General features: G+C 33.9%; 1 protein-coding gene across 1 annotated transcript in view; it reads right to left on the bottom strand.

Moving 5' to 3' along the window:
• Positions 1 to 18,282, bottom strand: part of CNBD1 (cyclic nucleotide binding domain containing 1) — a 621,665-nt gene that overhangs the window by 346,799 nt on the left and 256,584 nt on the right. The window contains 1 exon segment of the mRNA XM_044683798.1: positions 4,784 to 4,860. Coding sequence (XP_044539733.1) covers positions 4,784 to 4,860 — 77 coding nt within the window.

Below are 18,282 nucleotides of genomic sequence, written 5' to 3'. Positions count from 1 at the left end.
TGCCCTTAGCTTGTAAGAGTAGAATCCCTTATTCCCTTCCTTTATTATTGTTTCCCTCAATTAAACTGTTATAAACCTTTGCCTTTTGCCTGCTGGTTCCATATGCCTTTGCCTAGGTGGGCTGAGTGACTGTTGGGGCCTAACTGCCATTTTCTGTTAACAGTTACTTCCTAGTAGTTAAACCTGGTCTTCCTACCTTGTTTGGTCCTGTCATCTGTCATTCCTGTCACCCTCACACCCTATTGTGAACCCACAGATAATATTTAGTTAACTTCCCTAGTAATTCACCTTTACAAAGTCAATACACAATATTGATTCCCAGAAGGAAGGTAAGTGTTTAAAATAAATAAATAAATAAATAAACAAACAAACAAACAAACAAACAAATAAATAAATAAATAAATGAATGAAATGTTTTAAACCATTACCTCCTGTCATACAATTAATACTAAGTATTGGTTCTAAGGCATAAGAGCAGTAAGGGTTAGGCAATGGAGATTAAGTGACTTGCCCAGGGTCACATGGTTTAAAAGTGCCTAAAACCAAATTTGACCTGGTTTTGGACCTGGCAATCAATCCACTGAGACATCTGGTGAAATGTTATTTTAATGACATTTAAATTTATGTCAACTAAAACTGTAAAAAGTAAAATTCGGGGAAAGTCCCATAAAAAATTGTCTCCCAGAATATACCTCTCATTCCCTTGCCTCACTAAGATTCTTTGCTCATTTGTCTCTGAATTGAATACAGTTAAAAAAAAATTTACCAATTCACTTCTACACCCACCTTAAGCCTCTATTCAAATGCTAAACATATACTGAACTTCTCTTTGCACTCAACAAATTCTAGGGACTCCCTATTGTCTCTTAAGGATCAAGTTTAAACTTCTCTTGTTTGACATGTAAATATCTCCTCAATCTGGCCCTTACCTCTCTTAACAGTCTCCATAAACTTTAATCCCAAATTTATCCTCTATAATACAGACATATTGACTCTTCATTGCAAAGCCCACTAGATATTTCTTAGGATCTTTTATCTCGGACTGCTTTAGTTATCTCCTATGGCTGAAATTCTCTTCCTCCTCACTTCCACTCAATAGAAACCCTGGTTTCCTAGAAGATTCAGCTCAAGTACTCCCATATTTATTAATATTTTCTTATCCTCCTCCTGAAACCCAGGAACCTATGTTCTCCCTCCCCAAAATATCCTGAAATAGGCCAACTTTCTGGATTACATGAGTAAACAAGAGGTCAGACTAGACATTTTCTCCAATTTCCATGACCTCTTGAACTTCTCTAAAGCAAAAATTATAAGCCAAAGATAAAGCAACTTTTGCTGTTTCTATGGCCTAGGACACTCAGAATCCAAAATAAGATTTTTTTTTAAACTAGGAACTCACACAATGTCCCTGGACTCATTCAGCACCCCTCTCCTACCTACCACTTTTTTTATGGCAAGATGGCATTGGCACACCCAAAGACATGACATCCACCTCTGCACTCTGTTTACTCACCTCACTTGTCTTAGGGCCATGGAAAGCTCATCTCCAAGAGATAGATGTTTGCTCAGGTCTCAACAGTCAGTTTAGCCACAACACTTTAGGAGCAAAACCCTTCTGGGGGGCTGCAAACTAGAAAATGAGTGGACAATGAGGGACAAAGAAAACAGGTTCTGAACTAGTCAGAAAACTGAGGAACAGAAGAAGTGGAACAGATCTCCAAGAGAAGAATCTATATGGGGGAGGAAGGAAAAAGTGTACAGGACTTCACTAATCCTGAGGGAAAGAGTACAGAATACAGCTGGTGCCATAAAACTCTGTTGGGACAGGGACCTAGGCTGATGAACGATGAATTGTCCAGTATGAGGTGAGGCAGAAATGCTTTGAGATTTGACCCCAAGGAAATCACAATCAGAGAGGAGAGAGTCAGGAAGTGGATGATTAGAAAAATAAATAAATTGGAGTGAATGAAAATAGATTAAAAATGCTAAAGATTTCAAGAAGAAAACTAGAAGGCCTTGAATATAAAGATATCAAAAGGAAAATCAGTAACAATAATAGTAAATATGGCCTCCAAAGCTAGTAAACAAGTTTAAGCACCTATGAATAGATACTAAAAAAAATTAAAAACATCTAATATTTGATGAGAACATGGAACCAAAAACACATTATTTCTGAGTGATTTAAAAGAAAAATGAAAATTGTGAAAACAGAATATATATCTTGCACAGCACAAGTAGTGAAACTGGGGAGAAAAACTTGAATCTGTAAATGATGAGCTGGACCATAGAAACAGAAGAAAGAATGATAGACTGTTCAATTCAACTACACAGAATTGAAGGACAGTCTAGACAAAGAAAGCAAAAGCAATAATTTTTAAAGAAAATAAGTTTATCATGGAGGCAAAATGTATTGAACTCAAAAACTCAAAAACGACAATCTAAAGATCACAGGTTTCCAAAAAGGATATAACAGAACAAAAACATCCACACTATCCTTAAAGAAATAATAGAAGAAAGTGGACCGGGACCTTTACATATAAAAAATAAATTCCAATTTTAAGAATTCACAAATCCCTAAAAGGAAAAACTGAACCTGAAAACTCCAATACGTATAGTGATTAAATAAAGAATTAAATTCAGAAACAAGAAGTTCTATAAATCATCTGGAGAAAAACCTTCAAAAACAAAGGAAAGGAATTTGAATAACACACGACTGTTGCACACCCTAGAGAAAAAGGCAGAAGGAATGGATTGTATTCTGAAGAGCAATGGAACTCAGGATACAGCCCAGCATGACCAACCCTGCAAGTCTGAGACTAACCATTCAGGACAAAAGATGGATGTTCAATAATAAAGAAAAGTTTGAGACATTTTTAGAAAGAAAAGCTGAATTGCCTCTCAAATACCCCAAACCCCAAACATGAGGCATGCAGGAGCTGTGAATCAATACAGTTGGCAAGGACAGTGTCAGCAACAAAGTGACAACAGAGAAACGGGTTAGAAATTTCTAAAAGTATACAAGGAGAAAGAGGGGATGGTGGGGAGAGTGAAGTAGGAAATCTGGTAGAGGAAACAAATAGAAGGGTTGGCATCAATTATATCTAAGATCCTTTACAAGATTTAAATTATATCCTTAAAGTTTCAATATTAGGCAAAAGATTCAATAAATACAGTTAAAATTAAAGGCATATCAAGAAAAGATTTTTGCAATTTTGGTAGGTTGAAGAGAAAAAGCCTGTGGAAGTAATTCATGGATAAGGGACAATATGTCTGGTGACTAAGACATGTAACTGAATAGCAAAAATTCTAAATACACTAATCCTAGAAGAGTCTTAGATAAAAACTTACAAGAAATGAAATGAAAAGCAAAAACGCATAGAAAGCTACTGTTTGTAAAGAACATTCGATTTGAGGTAACAAATGGATATATTTAGTAAGCTTTGGGAAGATGGATAACTAACATACTGATATCAGGGTTTAAATGGACAAAAGAAAAAGAAACAAAAAATACTGCTGTCTGTCCCTATTGATCCTAGCATTTCCAACTCTAATAAATAAAAGCACAAATCTATTTAAATCATTGAAACTGAGATGCTATAGGATTCCATCTGGTTTAACCCTCAACTTGATGAACTATTCCATAGACAGATATCAGAGATAGGATGTAGTAAAAGCTAAGACTTAAATTTATCACTTCTTAGTGGCCTCAATGCATCCACTAGCAGGGTTTTTATCCAATCTCTCATTTTCTTCCTCATCCAGATTCAGGAAATAGATAGTAAACAGTTGTAACATTCTGAGCCTTTGTATTTTATTTGGGAATCAGATCTGAGGATTCCTTATTCTAGGGAAACTGATGGGGAAAAGCTCATCCAATGCAGAGGGGCAACTTAACAGTCTTGGAGACAAAACTGGAGCATTAAGACATTAAAGATGCTCCCAATGTCAAAATAACTTGATTATTCTATTATTCTTACAGTGATGATTAAAATAGACCTCTCTAAAATTACAGGAATTATGTCTGTATTTTATCTTCATTTTTATTTCATCTAAAAATATTTTTGGAATTTTCTAGGATAGATGGAACCCCTAACAACCTCTAGGCACTTCTACTTTCTCCTCAACTACTTTCAACTATTTGGCGAGCTGTTCACTAACATTTTGAAAATAAGCTTCTTACTATCACTTCTCTTCATTTGGCAAGGAAATTAAATGTTTTTTGACAGGAACATTTGAGATACTTTTTTGGACACTCAATTTAGACACTGTTTTTAAAGTTTCAACTTCTATAAGAAATGGTAAGTTCTGTGCGTTTTCCATTTGGAGAAGTCAACACCTTGTTTAAGTAGGTCAAATTGAACCTACTATAACAATAAATTCTTCTTTTCATTTTTATCCTTTCTTCTAATTTAGTGTTTTAAAATAATAGCTAACATTTACAAAGTACCCTCAAAGTTTGTGGCACACTTCACAAATATTATCCCATTTTATCATCACAACAACTCTGAGAAGTAGGTTCTATTTAAGATGAGAAAAAAAGGCAGAGAATAAGTAACTTGTTCAGGATTATGAAGCTAGTAAGTGTTTGAAGAGAGAGTTTGTGTCAGATGTTCTTAACTATTCCACTGATTTGATTCCTCTAAATCCCTACTTAGACATTAATTAGTGGATTATCTGACCAATTCCAAACTGCTTACTTTCAAAAGATTTCTATATGTGTCTTAGAGCATTTATTGTCTGCTCAAAAAAATTAATCTCATTTTTAATATTATTCAGCACTTACCATGTCCAAAGACTTCAATCTTTTTGAATCACATACTCATGATGTATAGAGCATGGGATGTTAAATATTCTGAATTGCTGTGAAATAAAATCATTTTAGATAGTCAAATTTCCCACAGATAAAAGTTTTCCCCTTGAATCAAAATACACCTCTGTTTTAGTCATTTTTAATGGAATGTCTTCCAAAATGAAGGTTTTCTGACTTTTTAGAGTACATTAAACATAATTTACATCTCTTCTTGATGACTCACTGTCAGGACTAAGAATCTCAATTATCATCCACTTCATGCCCTGATAGTAGCCTATTAAGGTATACAGGACTATTTGTCCTTCCTTTAAATAGTTCCGAATTGCTGGAGGATAGTGTTTGGTTAATATTCTTAGGTTTTCTATTCTGTTTTTTTTTTCTAATTACAACTTTGTTATTAAGGCTGAAAGCCATGGCTCCTCATTCCCATCAGTATTCTTTCCAGTGTAGACATTTTGGCTGCTTCTAACTTCATATGGATTTGGAAAGTAGATAATGCAGTCTCTTAAAATGGTATAAAAAAATAAGAATAATCAAATTCTGAGTTTAGATCTGAAAAATCTCTTTTATGAGTCAGATAAATAGTCCAACCTTGTATTCATACACCAAGGAGATAAGGAGATAGTCAATCAAAGAATTAATGCAGTTCACTGCATAGGTCTGTTATATAATCTCAACTGGGCTCTCAGTGCTGAATAGCAACCCTTCTAGTCCTCCATATTTGACTATCATATTCCTCTTACCTTTTATTTTCACTTTAAGTCATCTTCACCACCTCCTCCCCCATCATGCTATTCATCAAAAATCTGACCTCATATCTTACCAATAAAATAATTCCAAACATTTTGAGCTTCTCCCTAATGCTTCAAATTCCCTTAACATCATTGCCCTTTTTCTTCCTTTTGTTCTACTTTCTGAAAGAGGTAGTAGTCTTTCTCTTTGCTAAAACCTAACCAAATACTTATACTCTTGATAGCATCATATATTCTCATCTCCTGTAGAAACTTGGGCATTCTGTCATTCCCTCCTCTTCTTCCCTCTAATCTTCAATCTCTCTTTAACCAATGATTTCTTCTTAACTGTCTACAAGCATGCCAATATCTTCATATCCTTGGAAAAATAATCATTTGATTGTGAAAACTTCTCATGCTATAGTGCTATATCTCTTGGTCCTCTCATAGACAAACTCATAAAAAGTCAAATTTGTAATTATTATTTCATTTTCCTCACCTTCCATTCACTTTTCAGTTTCTTGTAGTCTGGTTTCTAATTCTACAAGTCTACTAAAACTGCTCTCACCATCACTAATCATTTTGTAATATCGAATCCAATATTTTTACATGGACATCAATCTCCTGATTTCTGCAATTTTTTTAGATTATAAATGTTAAAACATTGTCCCACCCATAGTTGCTTTGTTATTCCTGAATTTTCATGTCACTTTGAGGAAGATGAACTAAGAAGAAGAGTGATGACTGGCTATGTAGATTTGTAAGACATCTGCATGATTATGAGTTCCATTTTGGAATTATTGAATTTAAGATGCATGTGTGACCTTAGAGTGAAGATGTACAGCAGTCAGTTTTCTGCTCTCCTTTCTAATGACCCTATTTCTTATCTTTCACCTTGCAACACCATTTTCTAGGAACCCATTAATAAATGATTCTTTCCTTTCTTTCACCCTCTATTTATCAGAGATCTCCCAGTCTTATCTATACTATTCCACAACATTTTTTCTCTTTTTTTCCCTTCTCTCCAGGCATATGGCCACCATACTAATTAAAGCCTTTGGTATATCATATGGATCCTTTTCAATAGAATCCTAATAATTTTATTTATTCTTATTCCCCCATGCCCATCAAAGTGTCTGGTTCATTGTAGTTATATAAATGATTGATGATTGGATTTATTTTTTAAATATGAACAAGAAATTTTAAAAATAAATACAAACTTTCAAAAATATGGTAAATGCTATGTTGAAATGAAAAAAGCCACAAATAACTACTAACAAGCTAACTAATAAAATATCAGAAAGTAAAAAAACAATCCTGAGGTTCATTTCATTTCATTCAGATTGATAAAGATATCAACAAAATAGATAAAAAGGCTATAAGTTTAAGGCTATGTTAATCCAGTCATACTATTGTTTGTAGAACTCTGAACTGATACCATGTTTGTAGATATTAATTAAAAATATACTAGAGAAAACATTAAACTTTATATAGCTTTCAGCTCAGTAATATTGGGCATTTATTCCAAAGCAAGTCAAAAATAGAAGGAAAGCTGCCATATATAGAAAAAATATTTATAGCAGCAATTTTGGGTGCAGGGAATGTAAGAAGGAAGTTGTATTTCATATTCAGGGTGATTTCATACATTAATGAAAATAATAGTTTGTTTTTTTTAAGTAGCAATAAAACTTTGTTTAAAACAACCTTTCTTAGAGGTAAAGTACGTAGACTTTATGACATCTCTTTTCACTACTCCAATGAATTGGATAGCTGACATTACTAAATAGCTAAATTAGGATGAGTGAAATTTTTATTGTGCTGATATATTTAACTATTGAAACCCTCTGTTGGCAATATCCTCATGGATTAGAGTTGATATTAAGATATCAATAATATGAAAGTAGATCATGAGTGTTTTTGCCAGTTTTAACAATTAAAGATATGTTTCTATGCATCAATGTACATTCTTAATCTAGTCTTTATAGCTGTAGAGGCCAACTTCTATGGAAAAGTCTAAAGGTAAATGGTTCTGTCCAACTTTAATGAAATATTCCGTTCTCATTTGACACAAAACTGTCAATGCTGTGGTTTAGTGATTTAGATATTAACATACCAGCTATAGAAATCCATCAAGATAACTTTCATTTAACAGCAAATTGAAAATAAAAATAATCTTTACATTAAAAGAATTATTTTGTCCAAAGAGATTAATGATTTTTTAAAATCCAACATCAAAGGTTCTAAATAATGTTTAACAAATACAACTATAATTTTTGTCATATAAGCCATATGTTCCTAAAGAGGCAAGATGATCAAGTGGGGAAAAAAATCCCTGGATATAGCTAGGAAATCTAAGATGGCATCCCAACTTAGCTACTTATTGACTGTATGTGGCCTTAGAAATACCACTTTCTAAAATGCCTCAGTTTCTTCATCTGTGAAATGATAGAATATTATTGATCCCAAATAGCTTCTCAATTTTCAGTCTATTAATAAATAATAGTATAAGACATTGTAAATATATCACAGTAGAAAGAAACAAAAATGTGTTCAAACTAAAGTGAGACATTTTCATTAAATAATTCACTTTACATGTAAATCATATAATTAAAGTCACAGGACACACAGAAAATCCACCTTTTCCTTAAGAATTAAGACCTTATTGTTTTAGTAAATTACTGTAGAAATCTTCATGGTACATTGGGTAGTGTTATGTAAACCAGGTAAGTTTAAAAATATCCTATTAATCATGTTGAAATCCTGTATCACATATATACGTTTACATATATGGACATGTGTTCATATATACATATATTATAAATGCAAATTGCATTATATAAGCATGTAAACCTATTTGTATTATACATGTGCATGTGTTTGCATTTGCACATTTACATGTGCATATATCTATACATATACACATGGCTTATGATCCCTTAACATTATTAATTGGCTTTTTAAAATACCTCCAGGATACTATACCATATACTATGAGGATTTACAGTCAGTTAACTAAGTAGAAATGACCTTCATTCTTATTAAACCATATAGTGGATGGATTTCCCTCCAGTCACATGCTCTCAACTATTCAAAAAATTAATTTAATTAGAAAATCACATGGTATTTTTGTTTCAACTATATGTATATATAAGGGAGGTGATTATAACCGTGCAAAGCCAATAATGTCCATAATTCATCAAAATTAGAATTAGAATGTCATTAGAAATCAACTAATTCAATCACATCATTTTATATATTATATAACTGATGCTCAGGGAGATGAAGAATTTTCTCTAATATCTACAAAAAGCCTGCTGTGGTTTCTCAAAATGACATTTTTTATTGGAATGATTAAAAACAAAACTCTTCCAATATTTGAGAAAAGTGGCATAAGATTTAGGCATGTTCCAAATGCAACTTAATACCATTTAAATGGTGGGAAGAGAAATGCTAGACTCAAAAGAGTCTTCCTCTATGGATGAATATTGCCCCTTTCTTGGTCCCAACTCTGTCTACCTCTGTACTTCCAGGAGTTATGTTAACAGGAGAGCTTCTTGCCATTTCAGCCTGTGATATTCTTTTTTTTTCTCCCTGTGAAAGGTTCTGTTACTGCTTGCTATGTGTATCCTGACAGATGAATTGGCTGAATCCTTGCATTTTATAATACTTCTAACAGGAAACTTGATATATTACTGTAATTTTGAAAAATTGGATGTGAAAAAATTTAATAAGAGATGCCTGCTCTCCCCAGATAAAAATCCCAACCTCTCTCTGCTAGGCTTTCTCATTCCATACCAGTACTTCAATCCCATCAATATTTCAATACATCATTCTACATCCTAAATATTAACAAATTAGCTTGCTCATCTAAAACCTATGGGCTTTCTTTTATATTTAATGACTTACAGGATGTACATCTATGAGATAAAAGTTTTTACAATTATTTGCTGCTGGTTATACATTCATCTGCAGGTGCCAAGTCACCTTCAGGGATATATCAACTCATTTAGGGCAAGATGGCACACTTTGCAAATTGTCACTTCCAGCACCAAATGGTGTCTCAATTGCCTAAAAATGTTAATGTGTTTTTTCAAAGGTAAACAATTTATTCCTTTTTCAGTAGAAATACTTAGCTTGGTTTCAGTTTGAAGGAAAGAATGAGGTATAGTAAACCTATACTGGCTTTATCACTGGGAAATAATAATGGTAAAAAAGGAGGGAAGGGAGTGACAACTATTATCAGCAATACAAGGAGGCAAGACAAAGCCAAGGAAATCCTGATGAAAAAGGCTATCCATTGCCATAGAAGGAACTGATGGATTCTGTATTCAGATTGAAATATACCATTATTTACTTTATTTTCTTCAAGAATTTTTCTCTAGGGGCAGCTGAGTGGCTCAGTAGATTGAGAGCCAGATCCAGAAACAGGACATCCTGGGTTCAAAATGGCCTCAGACACTTCCTAGATGTGTGACCCTGGGCAAGTCACTTAACCCCCATTGCCTAGCCCTTACCACTCTTCTGCCTTGGAACCAATACACAGTATTGATTCCAACATGGAAGGTGAAATAGGTAACTTTCCCTAATTGTCTTGTAACAAAGGTAAGGGTTTAAAAAAAAAAAGAAAAAAGAAGAATTTTCCTCTAGCAAAATAGATATTTATCTTCTTTCACAATATGATAAACATGGAATTATGTAATGCATGATGACACATGTACAACTTATATCTTATTACCCTGCTATATCAGGAAGAAAGACTATGGATCACAATATGTCAGAAAATGATTATCAGTTATATATCTACATATCTAGAAGAAATATAAAAAATAAAACATGAAAAAAGGGAGGAAAATAAGAGAATTCTTACTTCCATAGAGTAGAATCAGTTCCCTCCCCTCTTTTCCTATGTGATTAATTCAAACTTGATTTTTTCAGATTTAATTAAAGAGAATTTTTCATTTCTCTTCTATGAATTCCTTGCATTTATTTACAAAGGCTTCATTATAGTGGCTTATATTTTGCATTGGAATTGGTATTGTTCTCTAGTTGTTTCATCTATCCAAGTATTTTTTAGCCCCCTTGATTATAAGTACCCCAGCAGGAAGAAATTAGTTTCTAAATTTTTATCCTCTTTAGAATCATCTACAGTGCTAGACACAAGGTAGGCATTGTCTGAATGAGTAGATTCCAGTAACTTTACAGCCAACTCTCATTTCTACAAGTCTAAGAATTAATGGAAGAGAAAAGGTGCATTGGAACAATTCCTTCCAAGTAGGCAGATCTTATCAAAGGCCCAGGGGAAGGGAAGATTTGTAAGGTTTGGATGTGCAAGGAATATCCAGACCCTGTTTTTCTGGTTATCCCAGGTGAGAATTTGAACCTTAGGTAAAATTTACTCACTCTCCCTTTTCCCCTTTCATAGGCAAAAATTCACAAGAGCTCATTTGTTCCTTTGTTTATGTTTTTGTTTTAAAAGGAAAATTTGGAAGAGAATGGAAGGAGATTTTCAAATGCAATCAACCAGCATTATAAAAACATAAGAATGGAAGGAGGCCTCTAAAGCTGCTATAGTTGGGAAGGATTTAACCCAAGCCATCTGAAACATCAAGCCAGCTTATTCCCTAGCTCTTAAAATGTCCAAGGTCAGCGATTCTTCTGTATCTTTTACTGCTGTTCTAATTGTTCGTTTTTTTAAACCTCATCAATTGTCTTTGAATTAGAGGAAAATCAATGTAATATGGGTGTTCACTCTCTCAAAATACACTCCAGTGTTTTCTTTGTACTTTGTTTTCTTTAAAAATCAGAAAGCAAAGTTGTCAAAATGAATATAGGATCCTTGTTGCTCTAAAAGTCTATACCTTATTGTTATTTTCCCAGCACACATTGTAATGTAAGAGAATGCAGTGTCATCCCCATTAATTGCATGTTAACACTGATTGCATGTATAATTCAAAATAACATCTGTGACTGCCAAATGTAAATGAACTCTCAACACCAGAGATTGGCTATAGTATATGAGTAATTTACCCTCATGATTAAATTATCATAATATTCCAAATATCTTAATTCACTATGTTGTAACTGCGCCATGAAAATAAGTACTGGCCTATTTGTAAAAGGCAAAAAGGAAATTAAAATAGCATAATAATAATAGTAATGATGATGATGATGATGATGATGATGATGATGATGAAAATGTATAGAATGAAGTTTCCCACTTTAGTAAAACATTACATATAGCAGAAAGAAGTACAAACACATTTTACCAATGAGGAAATTGAAACTTGGATTAAGTTACCGATGATTATATAAGTACTCAATATCAGAGGTATAGATTTTTCTCACAACAAGAACCCTGGAGTACACTTGTCACTCCTTATACTTGCTTAATGTAAGGCCATACTGAAACTAAGAATCAGATAAAAGCTTAAAAGTCACAGAATCTCACACTGAAGGAGAGCTTCAGGAATACTATCAATCCATCTTTTTTGGTGATTTTTTTTTCTTTTTTAGACCCTTACCTTCCATCTTGGAGTCATTACTGTGTATTGGCTCCAAAGCAGAAGAGTGGCAAGGGTAGGCAATGGGGGTCAAGTGACTTGCCCAGGATCACACAGCTGGGAAGTGTCTGGGCTAGATTTGAACCTAGGACCTCCCGTCTCCAGGCCTGGCTCTCAATCCACTGAGCCACCCTGCTGCCCCCTTTTTTAGTGATATTTCATCAGAACCCTTCTTAGCTCACAACTCCTGATCAGTGGCTGGCCCATAATAAATATTTAATTATTTTTCATTAACTAATCTTGATCAGTCAGTCCTCAAATCCAACCTGTGACCATCCCTACTCTCTTTGACTTCAAGCTACCAATCCTGTCCCACCTATTTGTGGAAGTAGTGCCATAATCCCCACATGCAAGCCTTCTTGCTTCTGAATAATCAAGTTAGGGAGAAGGCTGGTAGAAAGTTAGCCTAGGTAAACCTCCAGTGTCTATGTCTGTTACCCAGGCACTACCATAGTGTGCTGCCCACCATGCTGTTATTGAGGGCTATCTAGGCAATGGTTATAAAAACTAACATAGGAGTCCAGCAAGTATATAAATCCTTCTATTTTTCCTTAGAGAAATGAGAATTACTTCAGAGACTTTCTGCACTAGCACTGTGACTATAACATATTTGTACACATAGAATATTTGAGTAAACCCATTATAATAGCTACCAGATGGATCGGTGGATAGAACGTTGAGCCTGGAATTAGGAAGACCTCAATTCCAATCTAACTAGCCATTTACTGGTTCTGTGACCCTGGGAGAGTTATTCAACCTCTGTTTGCCTTAACCCATTGGAGAAAGAAATGGCAAAACACTCCAGTATCTTTTTTTTTTCATTTAAGATTGAATTTAGTAGAGTTTAAATGCAAAGTCTTATGGTAGAATTCCCCAAAATCAATATTATCAATACAATATGGGGGAGGTGTTTACTAGAGAGCAATTTATCTTTAAAAGATTTTAGGTTTTTTTTTTTTTAACCCTTACCATCTATTTTAGAATTGACACTAAGTATTAGTTCTAAAGTAGAAGAGCATTGAGGGCTTGGCAACTGAGGTTAAGTAACTTGCCTTGGATCACAGCTAGGAAGTATCTGAGGTCATATTTGAACATATCAGAACCTCATGTCTCCAGGGAAGGCCCTTTATCCTTTAGCCCCAAGATTTGAGTTTTAATTTTAATAAATTGTAAGATAAATTAGTCAACAGGATCACCTAGGGGAAACAATTCTCGTTCAGATATGGATTAAACTAGGTGGCCACTGGTGTTCCTCCCAAAACAAATTCCACTCCAGTATCTTTATCAAGAAAGCTCCTTGGGACACCATTGGCATGCTACTGTCCTTGGGATCACAAAGAACTGGAAACAACTGAATGACTGAATAACCACAACACCTGTTTAGTCATTTTATTGTAAATTCTCTAAGCCTGGCTTTATGTGGCTTCCCTAAAGAGTTAGTATGTTATGTTTTATGTGTACCCTGGAAGATAGGATCCTGATATGTCTCCATGTACCATTGGAAGGGTTTAGAGGAAGGAGGAAATTAAATCCTAGCCCTACGTTATCATCAAAAGATCCATGGACTAAATCAAGGTTGGTTCTACCTAGTTTCTTGATTTCTTTCTAAAATTCAGTGTCCTTCCACTTAAGGATTAGCGTTTATATAACACTTTGTTTGCAAGATGCTTTACTGGGAGGAAGGCACTATAATTATTCCCATTTTACAGAGGAGGAAATTGAAACAGTTAAATAACTTGTCCAAATTCATTCAACTTACAAGGGTCTGAACCCAGGTTTGAAATCAGGACTTTCTGACTAGATCGACTATGCCCCCTAGCCACCTAGCAGAAGACTAGATCATGGAAGTTACATCACTGACTTGCCTAAGCAGTAACTCAATTTTCTATCCATATTACAATGTTGAGTTCAAGGACATGGCAATCCTATCTGGAAATGATTGAAGAGCCCCGTTTTATTCCACTGGGGTAAGAAATAGAAGAAATAATAGGATTTGAAACTAGCAAAGAGGTGTTAAATAATAGCATTAGAAATTAAGGTTTGGATCAATATAAACTCTGTAGACTAAAATTGTATTTAACAATTTTTGGAAGCTACATATAAGGCTTAACTTGTTTGGAGCTAGTTCTTTGATATTTGACTTTCAATTAAGGAACAATGAGATACAACAAAATCCAAGTGAGCTAGAGTATACTGAATACTCAATTAGGTACTTCTACTATAAATCTTAGTAAAGGAAACAGAAAATATTTCTTTTTGAGATCTGTTACAAAAAGAACTCCCTTGAATTAATTTTACAGAATAGCAGAGTTCAAATTGTGAAAATTATTTTTTTCTGTAACTGCTTAACAGAATGTTTCAAAATGCAAAACGTTGTGGCCTTATAGCTTTTTTCCTTAATAATAACCCCACGAACACATTTTTTCTGTTTTAAACAAAATGCTCCCATAAATATACATTTTATATATGCCATTCTAATTGCCCCATAAAATAAATCATTTGCTCTGGTTTTCTTTAACATATAATTCCCTACTTTGAAATTTGGATTTTAATAAGCATGTTAAAGATAATGGATGAAATTTAATCAATATGTTGCATTTTAAAGCTTCTTTGAGGTTGTTTTGAAGACTTGCTATAAAAGTTTTAAATAATTATGACCTAAAAATGAATCTTTAATGATGGCAACAAAAATGGCAAGAGCATTGTCATTATATCTCTAAAGAATAAAATCTGAATTTTATACAATAAAAATGTCATACTAACTCAAAATTCTCCCCAATTCAATTACATAAAGTACACATATACATATACGTGTATATATAATAGAAGCACACAATTCATAAGTCTTGTCCTATTACAGAGATAGGGCACTATGTGTTGAATAGAGTACAAAATGTCAGAAGTTGTTTATTTCATTTTTCTGTTCTTTTTTTTAATTTTGGGTTAAAATACTAGATTTTCTTGGAGGGAGAAATGTACATGAACTCAAAACAGAATATACCAATAAACTGTACATTAAAAATATCTCTTGCCACCAGATAATTAAATTATTTTTATATGTTCATCTCTTCAGATCCTCACCTTCCTTTAGTGATCAGGTACTACTTTCTATATAGCATTCCTAAATCTCTCTCCCAGTTGGAGCTATTTATCTCTAATCATTTTGCATATACTCTACCTTTATTTATAAATTTACTTTTTGGACTGAGGTTTTCTATTACGTTCTCTCTATAAATATAAACTCCTTGATAGCTGGGATTCTTTTTTTTTTCCTTTGTAGCCATGGGTGTATCATGGCCTATCAGATAAAGAAGTAATCTCAAAATCTGAAAGTCCTACATTCAAGTTCCAGCTCTAACAAATACTTTCTATGTGAAAACCTCTCTGGACCACAAGAAAATTTCAGACTATGCTTAAGATAAGTTACCAAATTTCAAAAGTAGAAAGGGTTTCCTAATCCAAGAATTCCCCATACCATTGAAATCTCAGGTCCAATGACTTTTACTGCAATTTACAGTTATAGTAGCGTATAGCTAGTACAGTGTGGTGGATTCAATTATTTCTTTGTACTTTGTAATTCTTTAAAGGTCTTTGTTAACTCTTCACATGTTTTAGGCTTTTTTTCTCCCCATAAAAGAAATCAAAGTATGAAGCAGTCACACATCTTCCTATGAGAAAGCATCAAGATTGAGAGTAGAAATTATTAGCTCTGTGTTGCTGAGTAAATCAGTTAAGCTGTCAGCCTCAGTTTCCTCCACTGTAAAATGAGACTAATGATAGCACCCTCCCTCTACAGCTGTGGTGAGGATCATCTGATGTGTTTCTAAAGTGCTTAACACAGTGCCTGGTAATATACAAAGAATTAAACACCATATAAAATTTAATTACTATCATATTATTTTTGTTACTATCTGAACCTGTAATTTTCAGGTCACTGCACTCTGCATCTACTGCTCTGCCTGGTTTCAATTCAATTCAATTCAGTTCATTTCAATTTCCTCCACCTGATTTCCTGCCTCCCTTTGTGTGATGTCTCCCCTCTTCCTCTGTGGGTTGTAAGCTCCTAGAAGGCAGGGACTATTTCTTTGTTAACTGTTTGCCCAGCCCTTAGCACAGCACCTGTTTATTTGATTAGATTGGATTACATTAGATTGGATGGATTTATTCAATATGGGGAAATGCCTACTTGGAAACTCCTTTTATTATTATTATTATTATTGGATTCAAACTCAGATCTTCCTGAAGTCATCTCCAGCACTCTTTACACTGAGCCATTTAATAGTGTTGTAATTGCTGCTCAGTTTTTCAGTTGTGAACAACTTTATATGATCCCAAGGGCTTTTGTTCCAGGGGTTTTCTTAGCAAAGATATTAGCTTATCTATTACATAGAGTTTAAGAAACCTTCCTGGGGCATTGTGAGATTAAGATCTTCAGCTCCTATGAGTCAGAGGCAAGACTTGAATAGGGCTTAAAATGGGTCCAGGTTTTCCTGACTCCAAGTTTAGCTTTCTAACCACTATATCACACTAATTTAATTCTATATACATGTAGATGAATAAATGGCAGTAGGATATAATAGAGTAGCCTACAGACATACATACATATGTCTGTATATATGTAGCTATATATGGACAAAATCATCTCCACATCACAACATATATGTCTATGTATACATTTCTCTTACAGTCATTTTTCTGCTCCAAGACCTATATGTGTGTGTTTCATAAACATAATACACATATTATATATATAGTACACATACTATATATATAGTACACATACTATATATATATATACATGTATATATATATATATAAATATATACTATATATGTAGGTCTGTTAGTAAAACGAGGAAAATACCTAAATCTCACTACTCTCAAGTTCCTTGACAATGACCTATTACAAATGTATCTTGCAGTGAACAGACACATATAGATCTCATGATCTTTGAACAAAAAGCAGCAGCAGCTCAAAGAAATCTGATTAAGTAGTGTTATTGATTGGGATAATGGTTTTAACTTTTAACATGATCCATATTAACATCAGAAGCCATTACATAGCCAGAAAGATTCAGTGCAGTCTCTCCATTATTGTGTCTGTGTGATGTGGGAAATATTTTGACAAGTCATGAAAATCACATAACTCATGATTAGCAGAACAAATTCAAGCCATGTGTGAGTTAAATAAGGGCATTCATGACAAGGGAACAGAGTTTTGGAGTTTGGGGAGTTTTTTGATGTTCCTTCTAGAAAATATTTGAGACATGTATCCATAATTTTTGAAGAAATCAGCTCCCATTATTTTTCAGTATTCAGAAAATTACTTCTGACTGTCATTCCCATGGGTTGTTATTGGAACTCAAAGTAAATAGGTGCTGCTTATTTCTGAGGTGTGGGATCACACATCTCAGTAAATATATTTCAAGAATTCTCTTATTGTTTGTATATTGTTAGAAACCCTTCACACCACTATTTGCCTGTGAAGGCTGAATATCACTAATTTATATGCTTTATGTTATGTCTATCTCTTGGTGGAAATGGTAAAGGAAACCTTTGCTGAAGTTACATCCTAGTCTGATGCTTCACTTTGGTGCAAAGATGACATTAGGAGACACACGTGATTAATGTTGCTATTAAGATGCTGGACATAAAGGCAGAAGGCATGGATGTGAATCCCAGTTCTGCCCCCTCACTACTTTTGTAAACATCACTCACATTCTGGAGAATGGCTTAACTACTCCTTCTTAGAGGAGAGGACAACTACCAGTAATTGTGAACCTTCTTCAACTGGGACCCACAGGTGATCCCCCTTGACAGCCTATCAGATGGATGATGAATGCAGCACAAACTGTATGGGAGGAAGAAATAAAAGTAGATTATATTTGGGAAAATAATCGATTCCTTTCATGCTCACTCTCACAAAACCCTTATTTATTAACGCTTTTTTTTTCATTTCTTCTTCTTTAAGTTTTCCATCCGGGAACACAATGATCTCCTCAGAAAAATAAAATTTCCATTGATCAAGAAGGTAATGGAAAGACTTATGGGCAGTCACTTGCCTCTCAATGTGTCCACAGAGACAGCTCTATAATACAGAGATTTTAAAACACTTTAAATTAAGCTGTAAAATGAAACTAAGAATTATTAGAAGTGGTGTAAAACATTGCACATCAAGACCA

Source organism: Gracilinanus agilis, chromosome 1 (assembly GCF_016433145.1).
Source record: "Gracilinanus agilis isolate LMUSP501 chromosome 1, AgileGrace, whole genome shotgun sequence".
NCBI lineage: Eukaryota > Metazoa > Chordata > Mammalia > Didelphimorphia > Didelphidae > Gracilinanus > Gracilinanus agilis.
This window is presented reverse-complemented; position numbering and strand designations above follow the sequence as displayed.